This window comes from Salvelinus alpinus, chromosome 30, assembly GCF_045679555.1.
Source record: "Salvelinus alpinus chromosome 30, SLU_Salpinus.1, whole genome shotgun sequence".
Taxonomy (NCBI): domain Eukaryota; kingdom Metazoa; phylum Chordata; class Actinopteri; order Salmoniformes; family Salmonidae; genus Salvelinus; species Salvelinus alpinus.
The window spans coordinates 39013496-39040575 of record NC_092115.1 but is presented as its reverse complement, the minus strand read 5'-3'; the positions used below and the strand labels follow the sequence as shown (position 1 = coordinate 39040575).

The window sequence follows — 27080 nt, the reverse complement described above, 5'->3', positions numbered from 1 at the left end:
CATTGTTATACCGTCTTCTATCTTTTCAAATGTTCCAGACACGTAATTCCAGTATTCTAAAGATGTTCTATTCCCCTCCCATCCTCCAGGTGGCGCCCAATATCAAAGCAATGATGATGGAGTCTGGTACGACCATGGTGGGCTACCAGCCTCAGGGCCAGAAGGTCAACTTCTTTCGCATGGTCATCTCCAACCCTGCAGCCCTCCAGTCAGACATCGACTTCCTTATTGATGAGATCGAGAGGCTGGGGCGTGACCTGTAGATAGCGCCAACACAGTAGCCGGAGGCCCGGCACTGCAGTGTTCAATGTTTTACCTGTGACCACACTAATCGGGCTCTGACAGAATTTTGGAGCTGTTCTTGATTTGTCCTAAACAATTCTCTCTGTAGGTAGGATGTGTAAACCACAGCTTTTATGGCATGATGGGTGCACACTCCAATACTAAAGTTTGACTAATGTTTGTATGTGTGTGTTTGCAGTAGAGTACTGTGTTGTGTGTGTGTTCAAGTCCGTAAAGCAGTCATTTGTCTGTGTTGCACAGTAGTTTCAGTAGATTCAATTATGTAAGGTAAGGTAACACAGGGAAACCCTCTACATCGGTGTGTGTGTGTATGCGCGTGTGTGTGAAAACAAAGAAATGCCTGAGAGCACATATAGTATACAATATACTATGATATATGAATATTATGATATACACGATGCATCACTTGCGCTCAGCATATATATAATTCTAGAGACAGATGCACCAACCCTTTCTCCTAGTGTTAAACCTTGATCTCCAGTGTGTGTTTTGTGGAGAAGGTGTGTGTGTGTGTAACAGTGTATGTATCCCATGCTGTAACATAATGCTGTATTGACCTTTGAACTATGACCTTAGTGTTGACTATTGGCTGAAAATGCCCCTAGTTACTGATCAAGGGTCAGTATTATGTTTTTCTCCCTAATGGTTAATATTATTAATTTTAGGTATTGGGGAGGGTAAGCTGATCCTGGATCTGTGTCTAAAGGCAAATTATACTTGCAGAGTGTAAAACACTGGCTCCTGGCCTGTGTGGAACAAGCAAACAGTATTTCATTTTTGAAGATGTTTAAATACTAATATGATTACTATAAATATATATGAAGTTAAAATATGGGTTATTTATGACATTACCAGTGTTTCAAAAGTGAAGTATTTTCCTCCATTTGTAAATGTATATTTTATGTATATTCTATAGCCTCTATGTAATCTGTATGTTTTGATTAATAATGTTATTAGTCAATGATATATTAATATATTATAGTGAATATGTGAGCCAAAGAAAGTGAATCGGGAACGTACGGCAATCCACAGCCCTTGAGATTGCAGAAATACACTAAATCACATGTAAGATATTCTAAATACGTTACTTAATTACCCTGATCCTCAGTGCAATCTGTATAGTGTGTATCTGTGATTGTGTCTCTCTGACTGAATGTTTTGCAGTGATCAGATTGACTGTATGATACTTCATTATTATAAGATTATAAGGAGATTTTACATGTATTCATATGCCAAGAGCCATATATATGGTACTGATGGTGTCAATTGAGAAACAACCTTACTGGCTTCGGTGTCAACTCTGGTGTTAACTTGCCAGTCTTTCATCTAGCAAGAAGCACAAGGCTATCGAGAGGGGAATGTACTCTTCAAAGAAGGAGAGAAAGAGGATTGTTCCTGTCTGACAGAAATAGAATTACAAAAATGTAATATACTTACTTATATATGTATTATGTTACGTATTTACTGTACCTTCAGTGTTTTGGGAACTCATTGGAAAATCTAAGAGTTTCAGTTAGTGTCTTTGCACAGTAATATCCTTCTTTATTTCTTCCATTTTAAATGGATGTGTATTGCAGTAATTTAAGAATGATGTGTTTATAGAAATAGACTGAATATCTTGATGGTATGTAGGGACCAGCTAAGTAAACTGCACAGTGACCTCAACCATGTGACCAATCTTAATGTGTATGAAGCCGTAGTGGGAGAATTGTCTTTAGGAAGGTACAGTAGGCACTTTAACTCACAATCATGCAATGTGCAGCTACAATAAAGTCTATTAAGAAACAGAGTGTGTCTTATTGTTTCAACTGTTTCTGGTTGGATAGGAGTGTGTATACATTTGCATCATTCCACAGGTTTTCGCTCCTGCCTTGTACCTGGTTGATGAATTAAGGTCACTGATTAGTAAGGAACTCCCCTCACCTGTTTGTCTAGGTCTTAATTGAAAGGGGAAAAGACAGCGGATGCTAGGACCTCCATGGAATGAGTTTGAAGCCCCCGCTGTACATGTTGATAAATGTACAGAAAACACACATACACACACAAAATAGACTCACACCTCATTCCAGAGTGACACATGACAGCATATTGCAAAATGAACTTCATCTAGAAGAAAGAAGACCTCCTTTACAGTCAGAAGCCAGTTCTCTCTTATCGTTTTCACTTCTCTTTCTCTCTGTACCTCTGAAGGAAACTTCACTCCTCTGTGTCCTACCCACAGTGTTCTCTCCAGCTCCAAAATCTCAGTGGTAATCACCCCAATTGCCCTTATGCTATCACACACACACACCTAATCACCCAGGGAAATGATTTGGTTGGCCCCAGCTGTCTACCGCTGCTTGATGAGCTGTTGACAGCTCCCCATCTTCTCTCAGCCTCCTCACCTCTCTTCCTCTCCTCTCCTTTTAATCAGCCTACTCTCCTACACCTTTATTCCTCTCCGCTCACTATGGCTGTCAGCCACCCATCTGAGTGGCGTGATGCGGCATGACTCCCCCTGGTGGTGGCTCTAGACCGTGCGTCAATCAGAGGTAGTCAAGTGTGCCGATTGTCGAATAAGGAACCCTGTGTAGTTCTGACATGTCTACATCAGAGTAATGAAGATATAGATGTCTAGTGAATTGAGATTCCTATTCAAGAACAGAAACATTGTCATTGACAATGAATTCCACTTTTCAATTGTTGATTTGGAATTCCATTGAATGTTCTATGTTGACGGTAACCAAAGAGCCTATCAGCAGCTCACACACAGTAGAAAGTGTTAATATAGTCTGGACTGTAATTGGTCATTACAGCAGTAATTTGGAAGCAGGTGTTCCAAGCCTGCAATAACAATAATAACTAATGAATATGGAGGAGGCAGTAGAGCGAGAGAGTGAGAGAGAGAGAGAGAGAGAGAGAGAGACGGAGACAGAGATACAGAGAGAGAGAGAGCAGACAGATACCACATTTTCTGTCTGAAATGGGTATGTTACCTGTAAAAAAAATATAAGGCAATGTTTATATGACCCCCTTTCAAACAGCCCCTTATTTACCATCATGGGTGCTGTTTGCAGTTCAAATGAAGGAGGTGTTAAACAATGGAAGGGTTAATGAATTTACCTGCCAAATCAAATTGTGTTCGTCACATGCTTCGTAAACAACAGGTGTAGACTAACAGTGAAATACTTACTTACGGGCCCTTCCCAACAATGTAGAGAGAAAGAAAATAGAGAAATAATAGAAAAGTAATAACACGTAATAATAATAAAAGTTATAATAAATACACAATGAGTAACGATAACTTGGCTATATCTCTAGAGAGACCTGAAAATAGCTGTGCAGCGACACTCCCCATCCGACCTGACAGAGCTTGAGAGGATCTGCAGAGAAGAACGGGAGAAACTCCCCGAATACATGTGTGCCAAGCTTGTAGCGTCATACCCAAGAAGATTCAAGGCTGTAATCGCTGCCAAAGGTGCTTCAACAAAGTATTGAGTAAAGGGTCTGAATACAGTCTCCTGAGTGGCGCAGTGGCCTAAGGCACTGCATTGCAGTGCTTGAGGCGTCACTACAGACCCCAGGCTGTGTCACAACCGGTCGTGACCAGGAGTCCCATAGGGTGGTGCACAATTGTCTGGGTTAGGGGAGGGTTTGGCTTGGGTGGCTTTACTTGGCTCATTGCGCTCTTGTGGCGGGCTGGGCAATTGCAGGCTGACTTTGGTCATCAGTTGAACTGTGTTGCCTCCAACACATTGGTGCAGCTGGCTTCTGGGTTAAGTGGGTGGGTGTTAAGAAGCGCGGTTTGGCAGGTCGCCTTTCCCGAGCCTGTTGGGGAGTTGCAGCGATGAGACAAGATCGAAAAAGGGGGTGAAATACAAAAAATGGGTCTGAATACATTTCTAAAAATGTTTTGCCTGTGTTTCATTATGGGGTATTGTGTGTAGATTGATGAGGGGGAAAAAACTATTTAATCCATTTTAGAACAAGGTTGTAACGTAACATCATGTGGAAAAAGTCAAGGGGTCTGAATACTTTCCGAATACACTGTATAACCTAGAATAAAGTGACTAGGCAACAGGATAGATAATAGACAGTAGCAGCAGCGTATTTGATGAGCTAAAAAGGTTGATGCAAAATGGGTCAATGCAGGTAGTCCGGGTAGCTATTTGGTTAACTATTTAACTATTTTAGGTTGGTGTGTATGGGCCATGAGAGATCCTTACCCTCTGTAGCGCCTTGCGGTCGGATGCCCAGCACATGCCATACCAAGCAGTGATGCAGCCAGTCAAGATGCCTTCAATGGTGCAGATGTAGAACTTTTTGAGGATCTGAGGGCTCTGCAGTGCCCTTGAGGTCGGATGCCAAGCAGTTGCCATACCAAGCAGTGATGCAGCCAGTCAAGATGCCTTCAATAGCGCAGATGTAGAACTTTTTGAGGATCTGAACGCCCATGCTAAATCCTTTCAGCATCCTGAGGGGGAAGAGGTGTTGTTGTGCCCTCTTCACAACTTTGTTGGTGTGTATGGACCATGATAGATCCGGTGATATGGACACCGAGGAACTTGAAGCTCTCAGCCAGTTCCACTACAGCCCGGTCAATGTGAATGTGTACATGCTCGACCCTCCATTTCCTGTAGTCCACGATCAGCTCCTTTGTCTTGCTGACATTGGAACCACACTGCCAGGTCCCTGACCTCCTCCCAATATAGGCTGTCTCATCTTTGTTAGTGATCAGGCCTACCACCATCGTGTCGTCAGCAAACTTAATGATGGTGTTGGAGTCGTGAGCGACGACGAACTCATGGGTGAACAGGGAGTACAGGAGGGGACTAAGCCTACACCCCCGTGGGGCCTCCGTGTTGAGGGTCAGCATGGCAGAGGTTATGTTGCCTACCCTCACCACCTGGGCCCGTCAGGAAGTCCAGGATCCAGTTGCAGAGGGAGGCATTCCTGTCCCAGGGTCCTAAGCTATATTAGTGTGTAGCCCAAACCGTTCGAACGCTACAGACATTTCGGGATGTCTCATGGTCTGACAAACTACGCTCTAGCTCTGCCACCTTTTACCGCAGATGAAGAACGACGATATCGTCAGATACGGTGGATTGAGATGCAGCCCATGCTCTATCTTAAACAGACGGATGGGGGGGGGAGTGGAAATTGTAGGCTAAGGGTTGCCATAACCAGCCTCTCAAAGCACTTCATAATTACAGATGTGAGTGCTACAGGGTGGTAGTCATTATGGCATGAAGCCTTTGAGTTCCTGGGAACAGAAATTATGGTGGTCAAGGGAGGGGTTGAAAATGACTGTGAATATACCTGCCAGGTGTTCTGCGCATTCTCTGAGAGCACGCCCTTGAATACCATCGGCCTTGTGGATGTTGACCTAATTAAAAACTCAAGTCGGCTTCGGAGAGCAAGATCTCCCAATATTTTGGGTCGTTGGCGAGCCTCACATCAGATCACGGCTGGGTCTTCCTTTGTAATCACATCGGCTACGGAGATTGTGATCCCGCAGTGATCCAGAACAGCTGGTGCTCTCATGCATGGTTCAGTGTTGCTTGTCTCGAAGCGAGCATAGAAGGCATTTAGCTTGTCTGGTAGGCTTGCATCACTGGGCAGCTCGCAGCTGGGTTTCCCTTTGCAATTTGTAAACTGGTAGAACATAACAGGCATGGTAAATTAGTGGGATTTTGGTCTGTGTATCACTTATCCCTTTCATACACAGACCAAAATCCCACTAATTAACCACGCCTACATTTTTATACCAGCTTTTTGTATATCTCCTGAGTGGCTCCCGAGTGGTGCAGCAGTCTAAGGCACTGCATCTCAGTGCAAGAGGAGTCACTAAAGTCCCTGGTTTGAATCCAGGCTGTATCACATCTGGTCATGATTGGGAGTCCCATAGGGCGGTGCACAATTGGCCCAGCGTTGTCTGGGTTTGGCCGGGGTAGGTTGTCATTGTAAATAAGAATTTGTTCTTAACTGACTTGCCTAGTTGAATAAAGGTTACATTTTAAAAATACATTTAAAAAAACACTCTGAAAGGGGTAGGGGGTAAAAAACATGGTCAAATAAAATCCACCTAAAGACCTAGTGATGATTCCTACATTTTCACAGATGTATAACAAGATGCATAACAAGAGTTCTGTCCGTGGTACTGAATGCACAGTGTACTTTATCCTCTGTGTAGTTCATTGCATGTTTAATAATGAAATTACCTACCAAAAGGAGAACATGGATGTGGTATATTTATGTGGTTTAACAACACCCCACCCTTCCCAATTTGCCAATTTGCCACCCTCTGATATGTATGAAAAAGGGTATATCAATCAAATGTATTTATAAAGCCCTTCTTACATCAGCTGATGTCACAAAGTGCTGTACAGAAACCCAGCCTAGAACCCCAAACAGCAAGAAATGCAGGTGTAGAAGCACGGTGGCTGGGAAAAACTCCCTAGAAAGGCCGGAACCTAGGAAGAAACCTAGAGAGGATCCAGGCTATGAGGGGTGGCCAGTCCTCTTCTGGCTGTGCCGGGTGGAGATTATAACAGAACATGGCCAAGATGTTCAAATGTTCATAGATGACCAGCAGAGTCAAATAATAATAATCACAGTGGTTGTAGAGGGTGCAACAGGTCAGCACTTCAGGAGTAAATGTCAGTTGGCTTTTCATAGCCGATCATTCAGAGTATCTCTACCGCTCCTGCTGTCTCTAGAGAGTTGAAAACAGCAGGTCTGGGACAAGATAGCACGTCCGGTGAACAAGTCAGGTTTCCATAGCCGCAGGCAGAACAGTTGAAACTGGAGCAGCAGCACGACCAGGTGGACTGGGGACAGCAAGGAGTCATCAGGCCAGTTGGTCCTGAGGCATGGTCCTAGGGCTCAGGTCCTCCGAGAGAAAGAAAGAAAGAGAGAGAGAGAAAAGGAGAGAGAGAGCATACTTAAATTCACACAGGACACCAGATAAGACAGGAGAAATACTCCATAAATACTGGAGGCTGAGACAGGAGGCGTCGGGAGACACTGGGGCTTCGTCCGACGATACCCCCGGACAGGGCCAAACAGGCAGGTTTCCTGCCTGCAAGAAAGTGGTAAATAATAGGCTGTTTGAAAGTTACAATTTTACAGGTAATATACTTCTGTCTGAAATGGGTATATAAGCTGCACCAGAGGCTGCTTAGGGGTAAACGGCTCATAACAATGGCCGGAATGGAGAGAATGGAATGGCATCAAACACATGGAAACCATATGTTTGATGTATTTAATACCATTCGACAGATTCTGCTCCAGCCATTACCACGAGCCCGTCCTCCCCAATTAAGGTGCCACCAACCTCCTGTGGTAAGCTGTCATTCTCTGACCCCAATAATAACACATAACACATTCACGCACACCTTCAGACTCATCCTAGCTGGAGGGGTGCTCTCATCTTATCTACCAACATAGACAGGGCTCTAACTCCTCTAGTTCCACAATGAAATAGGGTGCAGGCCAGGCAGCAGGCTGTTAGCCAGCCTGCCAGCTTAGTGGAGTCTGCCACTAGCACAGTCAGTGTAGTCAGCTCAGCTATCCCCATGGAGACCGTGTCTGTGCCTCGACCTAGGTTGGGCAAAACTAAACATGGCGGTGTTCGCCTTAGCAATCTCACTAGAAGAAAGACCTCCTCCATTCCTGCCATTATTGAAAGAGATCGTGATACCTCACATCTCAAAATAGGGCTACTTAATGTTAGATCCCTCACTTCAAAGGCAGTTATAGTCAATGAACTAATCACTGATCATAATCTTGATGTGATTGGCCTGACTGAAACATGGCTTAAGCCTGATGAATTTACTGTGTTAAATGAGGCCTCACCTCCTGGTTACACTAGTGACCATATCCCCCGTGCATCCCGCAAAGGCGGAGGTGTTGCTAACATTTACGATAGCAAATTTCAATTTACAAAACAAAAACAGGCGTTTTTGTCTTTAGAGCTTCTAGTCATGAAATTTATGTAGCTTCTACATTTACATTACATTTAAGTCATTTAGCAGACGCTCTTATCCAGAGCGACTTACAAATTGGTGCATTCACCTTATGATATCCAGTGGAACAACCACTTTACAATAGTGCATCTAACTCTTTTAAGGGGGGGGGGGGGGGTTAGAAGGATTACTTTATCCTATCCTAGGTATTCCTTAAAGAGGTGGGGTTTCTAGTCATGAAATCTATGTAGCCTACTCAATCACTTTTTATAGCTACTGTTTACAGGCCTCCTGGGCCATATACAGCGTTCCTCACTGAGTTCCCTGAATTCCTATCGGACCTTGTAGTCATAGCAGATAATATTCTAATTTTGGTGATTTTAATATTCACATGGAAAAGTCCACAGACCCACTCCAAAAGGCTTTCGGCACCATCATCGACTCAGAGGGTTTTGTCCAACATGTCTCTGGACCTACTTACTGTCACAGTCATACTCTGGACCTAGTTTTGTCACATGGAATAAATGTTGTGGATCTTACTGTTTTTCCTCATAGTCCTGGACTATCGGACCACCATTTTATTACGTTTGCAATCGCAACAAATAATCTGCTCAGACCCCAACCAAGGAGCATCAAAAGTCGTGCTATAAATTCTCAGACAACCCAAAGATTCCTTGATGCCCTTCCAGACTCCCTCTGCCTACCCAAGGACGTCAGAGGACAAAAATCAGTTAACCACCTAACTGAGGAACTCAATTTAACCTTGCGCAATACCCTAGATGCAGTTGCACCCCTAAAAACTAAAAACATCTGTCATAAGAAACTAGCTCCCTGGTATACAGAAAATACCCGAGCTCTGAAGCAAGCTTCCAGAAAATTGGAACGGAAATGGCCCCACACCAAACTGGAAGTCTTCCGACTAGCTTGGAAAGACAGCACTGTGCAGTATCGAAGAGCCCTAACTGCTGTTCGATCATCCTATTTTTCCAACTTAATTGAGGAAAATAAGAACAATCCTAAATTTATTTTTGATACTGTCGCAAAGCTAACTAAAAAGCAGCATCCAAGAGAGGATGGCTTTCACTTCAGCAGTAATAAATTCATGAACTTCTTTGAGGAAAAGATCATGATCATTAGAAAGCAAATTACGGACGCCTCTTTAAATCTGCGTATTCCTCCAAAGCTCAGTTGTCCTGAGTCTGCACAACTCTGCCAGGACCTAGGATCAAGAGAGACACTTAAGTGTTTTAGTACTATATCTCTTGACACAATGATGAAAGTAATCATGGCCTCTAAACCTTCAAGCTGCATACTGGACCCTATTCCAACTAAACTACTGAAAGCTGCTTCCTGTGCTTGGCCCTCCTATGTTGAACATAATAAACGGCTCTCTATCCACCGGATGTGTCAAACCTTGAAAAAGCCAAACCTTGACCCAGAAAATATAAAAAACTATCGGCCTATATCGAATCTTCCATTCCTCTCAAAAAATTGTGAAAAAGCTGTTGCGCAGCAACTCACTGCCTTCCTGAAGACAAACAATGTATACGAAATGCTTCGGTCTGGTTTTAGACCCCATCATAGCACTGAGACTGCACTTGTGAAGGTGGTAAATTACCTTTTAATGGCATCAGACCGAGCCTCTGCATCTGTCCTCGTGCTCCTAGACCTTAGTGCTGCTTTTGATACCATCGATCACCACATTCTTTTGGAGAGATTGGAAACCCAAATTGGTCTGCACGGACAAGGTCTGGCCTGGTTTAGATCTTATCTGTCGGAAAGATATCAGTTTGTCTCTGTGAATGGTTTGTCCTCTGACAAATCAACTGTAAATTTTGGTGTTCCTCAAGGTTCCATTTTAGGACCACTATTGTTTCCACTATATATTTTACCTCTTGGGGATGTCATTCGAAAACATAATGTTAACTTTCACTGCTATGCGGATGACACACACACAGCTGTACATTTCAATGAAACATGGTGAAGCCCCAAAATTGCCCTCGCTAGAAGCCTGTGTTTCAGACATAAGGAAGTGGATGGCTGCAAACTTTCTACTTTTAAACTCGGACAAAACAGAGATGCTTGTTCTAGGTCCCAAGAAACAAAGAGATCTTCTGTTGAATCTGACAATTAATCTTGATGGTTGTACAGTCGTCTCAGATAAAACTGTGAAGGACCTCTGCGTTACTCTGGACCCTGATCTCTCTTTTGATGAGCATATCAAGACTGTTTCAAGGACAGCTTTAGCTTTTTTCCATCTACGTAACATTGCAAAAATCTGAAACTTTCTGTCCAAAATTGATGCAGAAAAATGTATCCATGCTTTTGTTACTTCTAGGTTAGACTACGGCAATGCTCTACTTTCCGGCTACCCGGATAAAGCACTAAATAAACTTCAGTTAGTGCTAAATACGGCTGCTAGAATCCTGTCTAGAACCAAAAAAAAGTATCATATTACTCCAGTGCTAGCCTCCCTACACTGGCTTCCTGTTAAGGCAAGGGCTGATTTCAAGGTTTTACTGCTAACCTACAAAGCATTACATGGGCTTGCTCCTAACTATCTTTCCAATTTGGTCCTGCCGTACATACCTACACGTACGCTACGGTCACAAGACGCAGGCCTCCTAATTGTCCCTAGAATTTCTAAGCAAACAGCTGGAGGCAGGGCTTTCTCCTATAGAGCTCAATTTTTATGGAATGGTCTGCCTACCCATGTGAGAGATGCAGACTCGGTCTCAATCTTTAAGTCTTTACTGAAGACTCATCTCTTCAGTGGGTCATATGATTGAGTGTAGTCTGGCCCAGGAGTGTGAAGGTGAACGGAAAGGCTCTGGAGTAACGAACCGCTCTTGCTTTCTCTGCCTGGCCGGTTCCCCTCTCTCCACTGGGATTCTCTGCCTCTAACCCTATTACAGGGGCTGAGTCACTGGCTTACTGGTGCTCTTCCATGCCGTCGATCCAGAACATCCCAGAATTGCTCAATGGGTGACATGTCTGGTGAGTACGCAGGCCATGGAGGAACTGGAACCCGCTGTCGTACATGTCGATCCAGAACATCCCAGACGTGTTCAATGGGTGACATGTCTGGTGAGTACTCAGGCCATGGAGGAACTGGAACCCGCTGTCGTACATGTCGATCCAGAACATCCCAGACGTGTTCAATGGGTGACATGTCTGGTGAGTATGCAGGCCATGGAGGAACTGGAACCCGCTGTCTGGATAGCATGTCGATCCAAGAACATCCCAGACGCTGTTCAATGGGTGACATGTCTGGTGAGTATGCAGGCCATGGAGGAACTGGAACCCGCTGTCGTACATGTCAATCCAGAACATCCCAGACGTGCTCAATGGGTGACATGTCTGGTGAGGACTCAGGCCATGGAGGAACTGGAACCCGCTGTCGTACATGTCGATCCAGAACATCCCAGACGTGATCAATGGGTGACATGTCTGGTGAGTATGGAGGCCATGGAGGAACTGGAACCCGCTGTCGTACATGTCGATCCAGAACATCCCAGACGTGTTCAATGGGTGACATGTCTGGTGAGTATGGAGGCCATGGAGGAACTGGGACATTTTCAGCTTCCAGGAATTGTGAACAGATCCTTGTGACACGGGGCCGTGCATTATCATGCTGAAACATGGAGGTGATGGCGGCGGATGAATGGCACGACAATGGGCCTCAAGATCTCATCACGGACGCCATACACGTGGTCTGTGGTTGGACGTACTGCCAACACGTGGAGGCCGGTTGGTCTAGTGGAGGCTGCTGAGGGGAGAACGGCTAATAATAATGGCTGGAACAGAGTTAATGGAATGGCACAAACTTGTGGAAACCATGTGTTTGATGTATTTCATACCATTCCACCTATTCCGCTCCAGGCATTACCACAAGCCCGTCCTCCCCAATTAAGGTGCCACCAACTCCTGTGGGTTGGACGTACTGCCAAATTCTCTCAAACGACATTGAGAGAGGCTTATATTAGAGAAATTAACATTAAATTCCCTGGCAACAGCTCCGGTGGACATTCCTGCAGTCAGCATGCTAATTGCACGCTCCCTCAAAACTTGAGACATCTGTGGCATTGTGTTGTGTGATAAAACTGCACATTTTAGAGTTACCTTTTTATTGTCCCCAGCACAAGGTGTACCTGTGTTATGATCATGCTGTTTAATCTGCTTCTTGATATGCCACACCTGTCAGTGGATGGATTATCTAGGCAAAGGAGAAATGCTCACTAATAGGGATGTAAACAAATTTGTGCACAATATCTGAGAAAAATAAGCGTTTTTGTGCTCATAAAAATGTTTGGAATATTTTATTTCAGCTCATGAAACATGGGACCAACACTTTACATTTTGTGTTTATATTTTTGTTCAGTGTAGATTACAACATTTCCTTTGCAACTTTGTGTAGAAAACTAATAGATCCTCACAATTCGAGCCAGTACTCTATTTAAAAAGAAATGTAGTTTGTACTTCTCTTAGCAACCCAAATCTCCTTGAATAGTCCAAAAGTGTCAGCTCTCTGAGAGGACTGTCCCTATGGTACAATTCTCATATGAAAACCTTTGATGGAGAAATGGGCTAGGGATTCAAATGCGGTGACAACCCTAATAAAATAATACTATTATAAACCATTGCATGGCAGTCTTGTGTTTTTCAACAATATTTTTTTTAAACAGCTCTATATATAGTGTGATTAGTGACATTTACCATTAAACCCAACCAACCCAAACTCCATTACAAAATACTATACAGTGTGTGTTTGGGAATTTACTGGCTTTAACTGTCAGGACAACCACTCAATTTATTTTCATCATGTGCAAAAGCTATTGGTTTACTACCCAAAGTTGAAAGGAAATGTTGTGATCTATTTAATAAACAGAAGAGACCAGCAAAATGGATAAAAGAGATTGACACTATAGCAGGAACAGTGGCATCTTGCACACTGATTCATGGTAAATAATGCAAGCGACTTCAATGACTAATTTCTCTGAACTGGGGGGAAAAAACATCACCAGATTCACAGGGAATACATTACATAGTGTGAAGAAGCAATACTCCAAACCGCAGCTTCATACTTCTTGTCAGAGATAGAGAACTGATATGGTATACTGATTGTTGGGGTGGGATCGATGTGGGGATTCCGAGGGTGGCTTTTGATATTTTTGGGGGATTCCTCATGTCTTACTCATTGGTAGGAGGACGTGTGGTCCAAATCGGATGTTGGGTTCTATATTTTTTAAATAATATCTGAATCTTATAAATTAAAAACACCAATTTGGGTGCAATTAATTAGCTTAATTTCTCAGATATAGCATTAGATTTCAACAAAGTAATGTTTTAGGAATGCTAATCATAAATGTTACTACAGATAACTACAGAATTGATTTCAGAACAATCTAAGATGGCGGGTGTCGAAATCCTCTTTCTTGTGCTTTTTAAGGTGGAACGACCCTGAAAGTCTTTCCAACAATTACATGTTAACACACCAGAAGGTGACTAAGTGAAATATTACACTGGTAGCATAGTCTAGTTGTAGAACCATGAAAACATATCAAATAGCTTTGTTTTATGATTATTGGTTTATAATATGACACTGTTGTAGTGTATTTTATCGGTGACAGTTTAGATTCACTATCAATCTAAAAGGTGAACATTTCACAGCATATATACTTATCTTTTATGATTCATATCAATATAATGTAATATATCAGTATATTTATACCAATATCATATATCACAATTAAAAAGCAGCACCTGAAGAACTACACCTGCGCACGTCACGTCACCAGCCTACACTTGCCCCAACACACTGATCTTATGTCAGTTTTGCATTTCCCCCCCACAAGTGAATAAGTTAGAATTTGGGGTGGATAAACTGATGCCAGATCTGCGGTTAGGGAAAACTCCCATCAGCCTTGTTTCCTGGTGGTCTGCCACGTAACAACACAAGCGCTCAGCTGGCAGAGTGGGCGACGTGTACCGGGTAGCAATATTACCGAAGCAGGAAAATATCTCACAATATATCCTAAATACGATATATACTAGGGGTGTCATGGGGGGGTTGCAGAGTGTCGAGATACCGGGAGGAGGATCCGAAGGCTACCATGTTCTTCGGGTAGCAATGTGTTTGGTTTTATTTTTTATGTCTGCAAAGAATGTTAGCTCGCTAGCAAGAATCCGCAGTAGTGGTCCCTCAGCAGGACCTACTGCAATTGTTGCCTCACGGTCAAATAGAGGCCGGGGATCACATTCTGGCCTACATGTAGCTAATACTAATAAGCAGTGTTAACGCTATTTTCCCCAGCATTTGCTACAGTGGCATTTTGGAATTGTGCAAGTCAAACGTTTGAAAGGTATTTGTTTTATTGGTTGCGTGTATTGTTTAGCAAACAAGGTTAGCTGTAAAAACAACCAGACAGATACGAATGGGGTTTGAATGAGCTAGCCAGCTCAACGCTAGCTAGTTGTCAAAACAATAGCTTTTATAGGGGCAGCCACGTTGCTGACAGAATCCTCAGCGTCACAGTATCATGCCTCTTTCTACACATTTGTCTGACCTCCATGTTCAGACCTTCACATGAATATGTTGTTGTGACAAGCATCTATTTGATGTTGAGATAGACAACCTTCAGGTATTACAGGTGAAGCTTGTAATAAATACCTGTTTAATTCTAAGGCTACTGCTAAATGTTCAAAGGTGATGTGACGCTCCCTAACCTCTGCTAAGAAGACTGGGCCTCATGGCACAGGCAGTAGTGTGACTACCCTGTAACTGCTCCTTGTTCAAGCCTTGCTCCAGCTGCTCCCTTTCAATCTCAAAATGCAGTTGTTACAAGTCATGATGTCTCTGTCTTCTCCCAAGGTTCAGGAGAACTCTCCAGGACACCGGGCAGGACTGGAGCCTTTCTTTGACTTCATCGTCTCCATCAACAATGAAAGACTGGTATGCGTAGACATGCTGTCGGGATAAGCATGTTCAACACACTAACTGTATGCACATACACAAACCCCCCACTGGCGGTGAGGATGCTGGTGTATAATACATAGCTCAAATGCAGGGATGGGGAATCTTTGATTGGGGTGGGGGCCCCAAAAAAAACGGAACTCATCATGAGGTGGCTCCATTACCCCCCCCCCCCCCCTCCCCCTCCTCCTTGTGAGCAAAACATTTAGCGGCTCCCCTGCAATTCCACACATTTTGCCATAGGGTGGAATATGATAACTGATGATAATTTGGCTCCACCCCGGTCGGCAATTAGATCATGCTTACTACAAGTTTAGATAGCTGACCGCTAGACTAATTTACCAATGTGCTGATGCACAACCACATTTCTAAATTGCACCTTCTGTATTGTATTATTCTAACTCTCAACAGTAAGTTTTAATTGGTCCGCGGGCCTACAAAAGGAGGGGGCCGCCAATTGCCCATCCCAGCTCTAATGGATGTCCGTTCTACTCATTCTAATTCTATAATTTATCCTGTCTCTGTTTCAGAACAAGGACAATGACACCCTGAAGGACCTATTGAAGGCCAGTGTGGAGAAGCCGGTCAGGATGTTGGTCTACTCCTCGAAGACCCTGGAGCTCAGGGAGTCCACCGTCATCCCTAGCAACCTCTGGGGTGGCCAGGGCCTGCTGGGAGTCTCCATACGCTTCTGCAGCTTCGAGGGAGCCAATGAGAACATCTGGCACGTGCTGGTGAGTAGCCAGTAGCCGAAAGGTGTGCCCAATTTAGGTCATGGCAGGTGTAATTCTTGGTATCTTTCTCTTTCTCAGGAGGTGGAGCCTAACTCTCCAGCAGCCCTGGCTGGCTTGCGGCCCCACACTGATTACATCATAGGAGCCGACACCGTTATGAACGAGGTGCATATAGTGACAAAACTACACCATGCGTTCTACTCTAGGAGTAAAGACTGCGAGCTTCACAAACTAGCCAATAAGCATTTTGATATAAGTCATTGAAGTTTCTCCCTCCCTTCCACCTCTCTCCCTCAGTCGGAGGACCTGTTTTCTCTGATAGAGACCCATGAAGGGAAGGGGCTGAAGCTGTATGTCTATAACACAGACACAGACAACTGCAGAGAGGTGGTCATCACCCCGAACAGCGCCTGGGGAGGGGAGGGCAGGTAACAAACATACACACACACACACACACACCTCAGTCTGACGAGTGACATCATCTACTGTTCTCTTGTTCCAGTCTGGGATGTGGGATAGGATACGGATACCTGCACAGAATTCCCACCCGACCATTTGAAGAGGGGAAGAAGATCAGTTTTCCAGGTCCTCTTCCCAGTGGTGAGCCCATCAGCCCACTCAAGGATGGATTCACTCAGGTTAGTATCAACCCAGAACTTGACCCAAGAATCAGAACAACTAGAACTGCCTGGACAGCCAGTAGACAATCAGTCACTTTATGCTTTTTTTTTGTCATCCTTTTTGCAATAACATAGTGGGGGAAAAAAGTATTTAGTTAGCCACCAATTGTGCAAGTTCTCCCACTTAAAAAGATGAGAGAGGCCTGTAATTTTCATCATAGGTACACTTCAACTATGACAGACAAAATGAGAAAAAAAATCCAGAAAATCACATTGTAGGATTTTTAATGAATTTATTTGCAAATTATGGTGGAAAATAAGTATTTGGTCAATAACAAAAGTTTATTTCAATACTTTGTTATATACCCTTTGTTGGCAATGACAGAGGTCAAACGTTTTCTGTAAGTATTCACAAGGTTTTCACACACTGTTGCTGGTATTTTGGCCCATTCCTCCATGCAGATCTCCTCTAGAGCAGTGATGTTTTGGGGCTGTTGCTGGGCAACACGGACTTTCAACTCCCTCCAAAGATTTTCTATGGGGTTGAGATCTGGAGACTGGCTAGGCCACTCCAGGACCTTGAAATGCTTCTTACGAAGCCACTCCTTCGTTGCCCGGGCGGTGTGTTTGGGATCATTGTCATGCTGAAAGGCCCAGCCACGTTTCATCTTCAATGCCCTTGCTGATGGACGGAGGTTTTCACTCAAAATCTCACGATACATGGCCCCATTCATTCTTTCCTTTACACGGATCAGTCATCCTGGTCCCTTTGCAGAAAAACAGCCCCAAAGCATGATGTTTCCACCCCCATGCTTCACAGTAGGTATGGTGTTCTTTGGATGCAACTCAGCATTCTTTGTCCTCCAAACACGACGAGTTGAGTTTTTACCAAAAAGTTATATTTTGGTTTCATCTGACCATATGACATTCTCCTAATCTTCTTCTGGATCATCCAAATGCTCTCTAGCAAACTTCAGACGGGCCTGGACATGTACTGGCTTAAGCTGGGGGACACGTCTGGCACTGCAGGATTTGAGTCCCTGGCGGCGTAGTGTGTTACTTTTGTAGGCTTTGTTACTTTGGTCCCAGCTCTCTGCAGGTCATTCACTAGGTCCCCCCGTGTGGTTCTGGGATTTTTGCTCACCGTTCTTGTGATCATTTTGACCCCACGGGGTGAGATCTTGCGTGGAGCCCCAGATCGAGGAAGATTATCAGTGGTCTTGTATGTCTTCCATTTCCTAATAATTGCTCCCACAGTTGATTTCTTCAAACCAAGCTGCTTACCTATTGCAGATTCAGTCTTCCCAGCCTGGTGCAGGTCTACAATTTTGTTTCTGGTGTCCTTTGACAGCTCTTTGGTCTTGGCCATAGTGGAATTTGGAGTGTGACTGTTTGAGGTTGTGGACAGGTGTCTTTTATACTGATAACAAGTTCAAACAGGTGCCATTAATACAGGTAACGAGTGGAGGACAGAGGAGCCTCTTAAAGAAGAAGTTACAGGTCTGTGAGAGCCAGAAATCTTGCTTGTTTGTAGGTGACCAAATACTTATTTTCCACCATAATTTGCAAATAAATTCATTAAAAATCCTACAATGTGATTTTCTGGATTTTTTTTCTTCTAATTTTGTCTGTCATAGTTGAAGTGTACATATGATGAAAATTACAGGCCTCTCGTCTTTTTAAGTGGGAGAACTTGCACAATTGGTGGCTGACTAAATACTTTTTTGCCCCACTGTATTTTGGAACTAGAGGGCTGAAATGACCAGACCAAGTCTACAGTACCCATACTGTAGCTTTAGTCTCAGCCTCATAATAGTATGCCATCGATTTGAAGTGTCTACTTATTTGCATTCCCCCCCTTATTTGATTCCCCTCAACCCCCTCATCAGGGAAGGCTATGAGAGGCTCATTATGTCAGAATGTCACTCCCAATGCAGACAGGCACGTCAGAGAGGAAAGATGTTCATTCAAATGAATAATTACTTGTTTAAATGCACTTGACCTTACCTGTTCATCAACCGCCCCTCTCTCATATTCCTCCCTCCCTCTCATCTCTTTTTTTTTCTTCCCTGTCTTATTTATCTCCCCCGCTCAGGTTCAGCTGTCAGCTGTAACCCCTCCGCCTGCCATGCCTTCTGTCCCCACGGGGCTTGAGGATTCGCTGTCCGGCCTGTCAATCAGCTCAGCCCCGCCCACTACCCCAAGCGAGTTTCAGACAGGTACCTCATCTCTCTTACTCTTTCGCAACATAATATGGTTATGAAATGGAATGTGACACCAGGGTTAAACTTATAATTTTTGACTTTGCTCCAGATGGCCTCCCTGCTCCTATCAAACTCCCATTGGAAATGAATGATCTAAGTCAATGCTATGGATGGTCAAAAAAGATCCTCTCTCTCCAATGCATTTTTGTTCTGATGACTAGGGTCGAGGTCAATTCCATTTCAATTCAGAAAGTAAACCCAATTCTACTTTCCTAATTGAAAGCATTGAAGAGAATTGGAGTTTCAGTGTTTGGAATTCACTGAAATTGAAATGGAATTGACCCCAACCCTGCTGACGGCTCATCTTTCTCTCTCAGGTCTCCCCACTGTTCCCCTGCTGCCCACCTCTATCAGCCCCTCCCTGAGCCCCCTAAACCCTGCCTCCACGACCTTCAACCCCGCCACCACGCTACCAGGTCAGCACACGTTTCTCCTCAGAATTTAGTTTTATGATCAAATTGAAACGATCAAATCATACACTTTTCTACACTGACTAAATATATATGTTTATTCGTGTGCTATTGTAGGTCTGATGCCTCTCCCGGGCAGCTTCCCCCTACTTCCAAACCTCACCAACCTCAACCTCGGCGCACTACCAGACCTCAGCGCTGTGTCGTTAGCAGGTATTAATGGGCTACCGCCACCTGGAACAGCGGGTTTATACTACCAGCAGCTAATGTTAGCAGCTATTGTTAACCCCTGGGGGCGGTAACTCAATGTTAACATTATGTATTAGTGTACATGTTCTTGTGTTCACTTACAGATCTCTCTCTTCTCCACGCTCCATTGCAGGTTTCCCTCCACTCGCCCCCTTCCCTCCTCTGAACCTGCCCTGTGTCGCCCCCCTCCCCCCCATGCCTGCCATGCTGTCCCAGCTACCACTCCTGCCCCCAGGGGTAACATCTTTTCCCCCGGTCGACCTCTCTTCCTTCACCCTTCCAACAGTCGCCCCAGAGAAGCAGACCCTCCCTGATGCCACAGTTCCCTCTACTGCCACAGAATCAGCTGTCGCCTCGGAAACCGCCCCCACGGAATCACAGGCTTCCACGGAGACAACGTCGTCGTAACACAGGAAGAGTCTCAGACCCAGAACCACACCTACCAGTTTCTCTGTCTCCTTCTCTCTCTCTTTCGCCCTCTATTTATTTAGCCAGGAGGGAGAGAAGCATATTTCCAGCAGTGAGGCTGGCGCACTCAGAAGGCAGTCAGTTGGAAACGTGGAGCAGAGGAATGAATGATGGACAGATGGATGAAGGAGTGGCAGTGGCTAGAAGCAGAGTAGCCCTACCAGCCTGCCTGTCCCACCCGGCCTCTGTTTCATACAAAATTCATCAGCTTTTTTTATAACCTCCCAACCCTTTAGTAAACCCAGAAATCTCTTAGTTAGATATTCCTTCATATATTCATTTTTGTTAAATTGCTTAGATTGTTTCTGTTAAAGGGGCAATCTGCAGTTGTTACATACATTTTTGGACTTATAAATTAATTATATGTACCCATTAATTCTTGAGCCCCATTCTACCCCAAAATATAAGCTTGTTTTACACCAATGTTGGTAAACAAAGTAGATGTAATCAAACACAAAACATGCCTAAAACTAACTTTAATTTTGATATCATGAATGTTCATTCCTTGCATTTCCCCATCCCTAAGCTTTTTACCGAAACCGGGGCAGGGAGTACGGTTTGTTTCAACTGCTGATTGCTGCTTTAAAGAATGAAATCTGCATTATTTTATGCCACATTTGTGTGTTGAAATCATTAGGCATGCATGCTTGTACCTATGTAATACGTTTCTATGCACCGTTCGTCTAAACAAAACTCTGAACGCTTGTGAGGGTGCTAATCACTAGATGTCTATACCAGACGTAACCGAAATTGAGATCTCGTCAGAACTATGAACATGAACCATTTGTGGCTGGGGTAGGGTATCTGGTTAAAATCATATCTGTTTTGCGCTGTAGTACCATCGCAGATAGAACAATGAGACAGATGTCTCACGGTATGTATAAATCTGAAGCATCCAGTTGGCATTTCCTCTCGCCTCCAAATATGGTGTTGAGAGGAAGCCCAGTGTCCAGCAGTGGGAGAAGATAGCCCGAGATGGATTTTGCCTGACATTATGCACATTTTCTCAGCGATTTTTAAACACTTGATCTCAATACAGTTCTGTTCCCAAAACTCGAATATGTTACAAACAGAGGGGACTAACTACCCTTTGCAAAAGTTTTTAAAAATAGGAGTTTAGAAGTGCAAGGACGAATTGAGTTATTGCACACACGCACTTCAGAGTAGACGTTCCTTAATGGTAATATGCAAAAACATGCTAGAACACGCCAATAGGATCTTGCTAGCTCTTGCTTGGCTCTGCCCACTATGATTCATTTGCTCCCATTGGAAATGACAGGCTGTGGTCTATCTTGGGTTAGTTATTTAAGCAATAAGGCATGAGGGAGTGTGGTATATTTTGACAATATACCACGGCTAAGGGCTGTTCTTAAGCGCGATGCAACGCAGAGTGCCTGGATACAGCCCTTAGCCGTGGTATATTGGCCATATACCACAAATCTCCAAGTTGCCTTATTGCTATTATGAACTGATTACAAACATGTTTTGTCATACCCATGGTATATGGTCTGATATACTACGGCTTTCAGCCAATCATCATTCAGAGCTCAAACCACCCAGTTTATAAAGTATTTGGTACCGTCCTCTCTGGCATGGCCAGATGGTTGGAAATGGAAGGCGCAGTGGGGATGTTCAACCAAATGAGGGCACTGTGTACCAACTTTATGTTAACATCCTGTGCATACATACTCGAGCAATAAAGCCAATGGAATTTTACACTACATTTTATTTGTGCGTTTTTTATATTGTTTTTAAAAAGATGCACTTTTGTTGACTTAAAAAATGTTTAACATTTTATAGAATAGCCTACTTGTTAAGTTTTTGCCTTGCATGTTCCATTGTCTGCTTAAAATGTACCCTGAAGAAAAATATGAACGCAACATGTAAAGTGTTGGTTGCATGTTTCATGAGCTGAAATAAAATAACCCAGTAATGTTCCATACACAAAAAAAGCTTTTTTCTCAAATGATTTATATCCCTGTTTGTGAGCATTTTGTCTTTGCCAAGATAATTAATCCATCTGACAGGTGTGGCATATCAAGATGCGCAATAAAAAGCAGGACCATTACACAGGTGCACCTTGTGCTGGGGGCAAAAAAGCTACTAAAATGTGCAGTTTTGTCACAACACAATGCCATAGATGTCTTAAATTTTGTGGGAGAGTGCAATTGGCATGCAGACTGAAGGAAAGTCCACCAGAGCTGTTGCCTGAGAATTTAATGTTCTCTACCATAAGCTGCTTCCAATGTCGTTTTAGAGATTTTGGCAGTACGTTCAACCGGCCTCACAACCGCAGACCACTTTGAAACCACACCAGGCCAGGACCTCCACAACCATCTTTTTCTCCTGCGGGATCGTCTGAGACCAGCCAGTCGGACAGCTGATGAAACTGGGTTTGCACAACTGAAGAATTTCTGCACAAACTCAGAAACCATCTCAGGGATGCTCATCCAAGGTCTTGACCTGACTGCAGTTCGGCGTCATAACGGACTTCATTGGGCAAATGCTCCCTTTTGATGGCCACTGGCACTCTGGAGAAGTGTGCTCTACATTGATGAATCCCATTTTCAACTGTACCAGACAGTTTGCAGACAGCTTGTTTGGCGTCGTGCGTGCGAGCAGTTTGCTGGTCTCAACGTTATGAAACACAGTGCCCAATGGTGGAGGTGGGATTATGGTATGGGCAAGCATAAGCTATGGACAACAAACAAAATAATTTTTTATCAATGGCAATTTGAATGCACAGATTTACCGTGACGAGATCCTGAGGCTCATTGTCGTGCCATTCATCCACCACCATCACTTCATGTTTCAGCATGATAATGCACAGCACTATGTCGCAAAGATCTGTACACAATTCCTGGAATCTGAAAATGTCCCAGTTCTTCCATGGCCTGCATACTCACCAGGCATGTAACCCGTTGAGCATGTTTGGGATGCTCCGGATTGGCGGGTACGACAGTGTGTTCCAGTTGCCATCAATATCCAGCAACTTCGCACAGCCATTGAAGAGGAGCGGGACAACATTCCACAATCAACAGCCTGATCAACACTACGTGAAGGAGATGTGTCGCTGCATGAGGCAAATGGTGGTCACACCAGATACTAACTGGTTTTCTGATCCATGCACGTCCCTACCTTTTTTTCAAGGTATCTGTGACCAACAGATGCATATCTGTATTCTCAGTCATGTGAAATTCATAGATTAATGAATTTATTTCAATTGACTGATTTCTTTATATGAACTGTAACTCAGTAAAATCTTTAAAATTGTTGCATGTTGTGTTTATATTTTTGTTCAGTGTTGCTACACAAGAACAACTAGAAAAGAGCCATTGTATTTGAATAAGTATAGCCTAAAAACTCATGAAGAAACCACAACTTTATCTGTATTATTGCAAGATATTGACCCCTGAACCGAGTGTACTCCCCTGTCTGCGTTCCATTGGATGTTATGCACGGCAAGTGGATTTAGGTCAGTTTATCCTGAAAAACAGGAAAAAAACGCAAGACAACATGGCTTACGGTAGAGTAGTAAAATAACAAATCGATCCCTGTTGTTGGGAGAGAAGTGGGAGATAAGTGGTCGCCAGCGCAGAAACTGAGCCAGGGACGGTTTCCCAAAGGCATCGTAAGGACAAGTTAATTGTTAGAAGTTAGAACCTTAAACTTAGCCTTAAGATGCTTTTGTGAAACCGGGCCCAAGTCCTTGGATTCGAACCTTGACTCGCATGCGTCCCAGACAGGTATGAAAACACTGACTTGGAACTCACTCAGCTGTGATGGTATACCTCATTGGATGGGTGTGGGACTCACACCCAGGGGCCGATTCAATCAGATACGCTTTAGCCGACATCCGCATTGCAGATGTTTTGATTGTGCCGGAGGTGGAACTCCGTTAGCTGTCAAATCCACAAGCAGGTCCCGGCATTATTGCCTAAAGCGAACATTTCCATTGGATGCACGGAGTTGCATGAAGAGAAATCCAATGCCGCCTTCACCCGGATCTGGCTGATAGAAATCCTCATTATTTTGTTTAATAATTTTCAATTTGAGCAGAACAGATTTTAACATGTAAATCTTGGTGGGGCAAACTTTTTTGGGGGAGGGGGGTGCATGCCAGCAAAGCCACTACACAACAGAACACTAAACAATACATTCATTGAACTATAACGGTGACAAACGGTGCCTACAAACTGTCATGGCCTACATATAGCTGTCCCAACAGCGGAGCTTTTCAGCACCATGTAGTGAATCCTTACTACTGCTACACCTGGCTATTAGCAGAGCCTTGTTTGGCAGCGAAACAGTTAATTCAGCCTCATTTCCTTCCTTTTTTAAAAACATAGCTGATATGGCTGACTTGCTTAAACAAATGTGGTTTCTACTGACAATTGAGATGTCGTTCCCTTATGCCATAGTTTGTACGAGCGGATAAGAGGCAATCAGTAATTTCGATTAAGACAACGAGCGAACTAGGACGGACCTAGTCAATATAACTATTTGTTCAGCACTTTTGAAATGTACAGCGACAGAATTCAGAACATGAGCCGTTCTCACAGTGTTCTCCCTGTACACCAATAAATAAAGGGGGCATAAAGCAGACAATGAAAGCTCTTACAATATTTGATGATTATTAAGTTATGAGGGGGGAAAGGGACCAAATTATTTGGGTGAGGCACATGGGCTACTAACAGCTTACTATACAACATACACTTAGTATTACTTTCTTGGCTACAGTATACATATCTCCCTTGCATATTACATCATTTATGCAGCACCATACAATACATTTTTGTACTCACCTTGTTGTACTCTGCTCACTTGAACAGGAAGGTGACGTGGCGGTCCTTCTTGTGGGCTCTAGAAAGAGGCCCGAGTTCCCAATTTGGAATTCTGAGTTGGATGACCGTTCAAAATTATTTTCCCAGTCTGAACTAGTTTTTTTTCAGTTACCATTTTTCTTGAACTCACTGATGTCTGAGATTTCCTAGTTCAGAGTTTCCAGTTGTTTTGAATGCAGCAGAAGTCATGCTGGATTGAATGCATTTTACCAATTGGATATCACGAAATTCGTGAGAAAGGGGGTAAAAAAAAAACTGGATAAACATTCACGTGACGCCATGGGCCAGAAGTTACGATCTTGTCTCATCGCTGCAACTCCCCTATGGACTCGGAAAAGGTTGAGAACCAAGCCGCACTGCTTTTTGACAGACTGCTCGCTTAACCCGGAAACCGGCCACACCAATGAATCAGAGGAAACACAGTCTAACTGATGACTGAAGTCAGCTTACAGGCACCTGGCCCACCACAAGGAGTCACTAGAGCACGATAAGACAAGGAAATCCCTCCCCTAACCCGGACGACGCTGGGCCAATTGTGCGCTGACTGTCACGACTTCTGCCGAAGTCGATACCTCTCCTTGTTCGGGCGGTGCTCGCCTGTCAACGTCACCGGTCTTCTAGCCATCATTGATCCATTTTTCATTGGTGCGCGACGGGTCCTCGTACCCACTTTGTTTTGATTATTGTCATGGTTTTGGAGCTATGTTTTTAAGTTATTAAACTACTCCATTTTACCAAGTTCGATTCTCCTGCGCCTGACTTCCCTGCCACCTATACACACGTCTATGACACTGACCCATGGGTCTCCCGGTCACGGCCAGCTGTGACACAGCCTGGGATTGAACCCGGGGCTGCAGTCGCACCCCAGCACTCATTGTTGAATTTGAGATTTCCAACTTGTTGTGTAATGTTTATGTCCAATGGCCGATGAGCACAGACACAGACAAAAGGATTTACCAATAGATTGATGACTTGATTCATGATGATGAGTGCTTGTCTAGCTTGCTAGCTAAGATTTTGAAAGTATGATGTGGACATGATCAGTCCAATCAAAGCTACGGTAGATATAATGTGAACTGATGTCATTTTATCTGTGGCCAATGACCTTGAGCCTTCTTGAACGGGCACGTATAATGTAAGTCTATGGCAACACCCAAGGGGCTTGAATTGTCGAGCTCTACCCGTAGATTTTGCAGTGATGTAGTGTCCCCATGAGTGACAGAACACTGAGCCAATCACGGAGCAACTAGAGAACATTACCAACCCCTACGCTCCGTATTTTCAGCTGGCTGCCCCAACACCACAGAAAGCACTAAGCTAGGCGGAAACACCTGCATTTTGGAGCTGCCTCACTCAAGAAAGCAAAAAATAGACTACATTTGTATGCAGCTTTTTTTGTATGCAGCTTTATAATTCCATTTTTTTTTATATTGTTTGCAAACTGATATGTCACTAATGCCAAAATAACATGCAAAACAGGCCCCCCAAAAAACATTTTTTTTTTTTGCTAAACAGGTGGGGCTCAAAACAGGTGTGGCTGCTCACCTGCCCTGAATGACGCGTCACCAATGAATTTGCGCATCATTATTTCTATATAGCCTAAACCAGGGCTCTCAAATCCTGTTCCCAATGAGCTATCATCCTGTAGGTTTTCCCTCCAACCCTAGTCTAGCACACATGATTCTAATAGCCTACCCTAATTAGCTGGTTGATAAACTGAACCAGGTTAGTTAAAACTGGGGCTGGAGCAGGATAGTAGCTCTCCAGGAACAGGGTTTGAGACCCCTGGGCCCTACCACAAAAACATCCGATTTGACAGCTCACTGTTACACCTCCAACACCACAAAAACATCAGCTACCCAGCAGCATACCACGCTGCATTCCACTGCTGGCTTGTTTCTGAAGGTAAGAAGGGTTGGGCCCTGGATGGGAGACCAGATGCTGCTGTAGGTGGTGTTGGAGGGCCAGTAGGAGGCACCCTTTCCTCTGGTCTAAAAAATGATATCCCAGGGCAGTGATTGGGGATATTGCCCTGTGTAGGGTGATGTCTTTCAGATGGGATGTTAAATGGGTGTCCTGACTCTCTGTGGTCACTAAAGATCCCATGGCACTTATTGTAAGAGTAGGGGTGTTAACCCTGGTGTCCTGGCAAAATTCCCAATCTGGGCCCCATACCATCATGGTCCCCTAAACATCCCCAGTTTACAATTGGCTCATTCATCTCCCCTGTAACTATTCCCCAGGTTGTTGCTGTAATTGAGGATGTGTT

The 27080-nt window shown here is 44.0% G+C and overlaps 2 protein-coding genes across 7 annotated transcripts in view; both read left to right on the top strand.

Annotated features, from left to right (window-relative positions):
• Nucleotides 1-2090, top strand: part of LOC139560456 (glutamate decarboxylase 1-like) — a 39135-nt gene extending 37045 nt beyond the window's left edge. For all 4 annotated transcript variants that reach the window (XM_071377257.1, XM_071377255.1, XM_071377254.1 and 1 more), the window contains one exon: nucleotides 90-2090. In XM_071377257.1, coding sequence (XP_071233358.1) covers nucleotides 90-263 — 174 coding nt within the window. In that variant the 3' untranslated portion in view covers nucleotides 264-2090. The remainder of the gene's footprint in view (nucleotides 1-89) is intronic.
• Nucleotides 2091-14186: 12096 nt separating this feature from the next.
• Nucleotides 14187-21690, top strand: LOC139559715 (Golgi reassembly-stacking protein 2-like). 3 transcript variants are annotated; one of them, XR_011671815.1, is made up of 11 exons: nucleotides 14187-14373; nucleotides 15121-15201; nucleotides 15753-15956; nucleotides 16035-16121; nucleotides 16254-16384; nucleotides 16459-16594; nucleotides 18672-18795; nucleotides 19158-19256; nucleotides 19368-19463; nucleotides 19633-21294; nucleotides 21379-21690. XR_011671815.1 is itself a non-coding variant. In XM_071375952.1 (10 exons), the coding sequence occupies exons 1-10, from the start codon at nucleotides 14311-14313 to the stop codon at nucleotides 19905-19907; spliced, it is 1296 nt and encodes a 431-aa protein (XP_071232053.1). In that variant the 5' UTR covers nucleotides 14187-14310; the 3' UTR covers nucleotides 19908-21690. The 3 variants fall into 3 exon arrangements, 2 of the variants coding, with proteins under 2 accessions (XP_071232053.1, XP_071232054.1); XM_071375952.1 differs by having other exon boundaries at nucleotides 19633-21690; XM_071375953.1 differs by lacking the exon at nucleotides 14187-14373 and adding an exon at nucleotides 14389-14611 and having other exon boundaries at nucleotides 19633-21690.
• Nucleotides 21691-27080: the final 5390 nt, after the last annotated feature.

Bases quoted from the DNA above. Each gene is read 5' to 3' on its own strand.
- LOC139559715 (XM_071375952.1), top strand. From the start codon at position 14,311: ATGGGGGGGTTGCAGAGTGTCGAGATACCGGGAGGAGGATCCGAAGGC. The intron at 14,374-15,120 runs GTAGCAATGTGT...TCTTCTCCCAAG, and splicing joins AAGGCTACCATGTTCTTCGG to GTTCAGGAGAACTCTCCAGG. The intron at 16,595-18,671 runs GTTAGTATCAAC...TCCCCCGCTCAG, and splicing joins TCAAGGATGGATTCACTCAG to GTTCAGCTGTCAGCTGTAAC.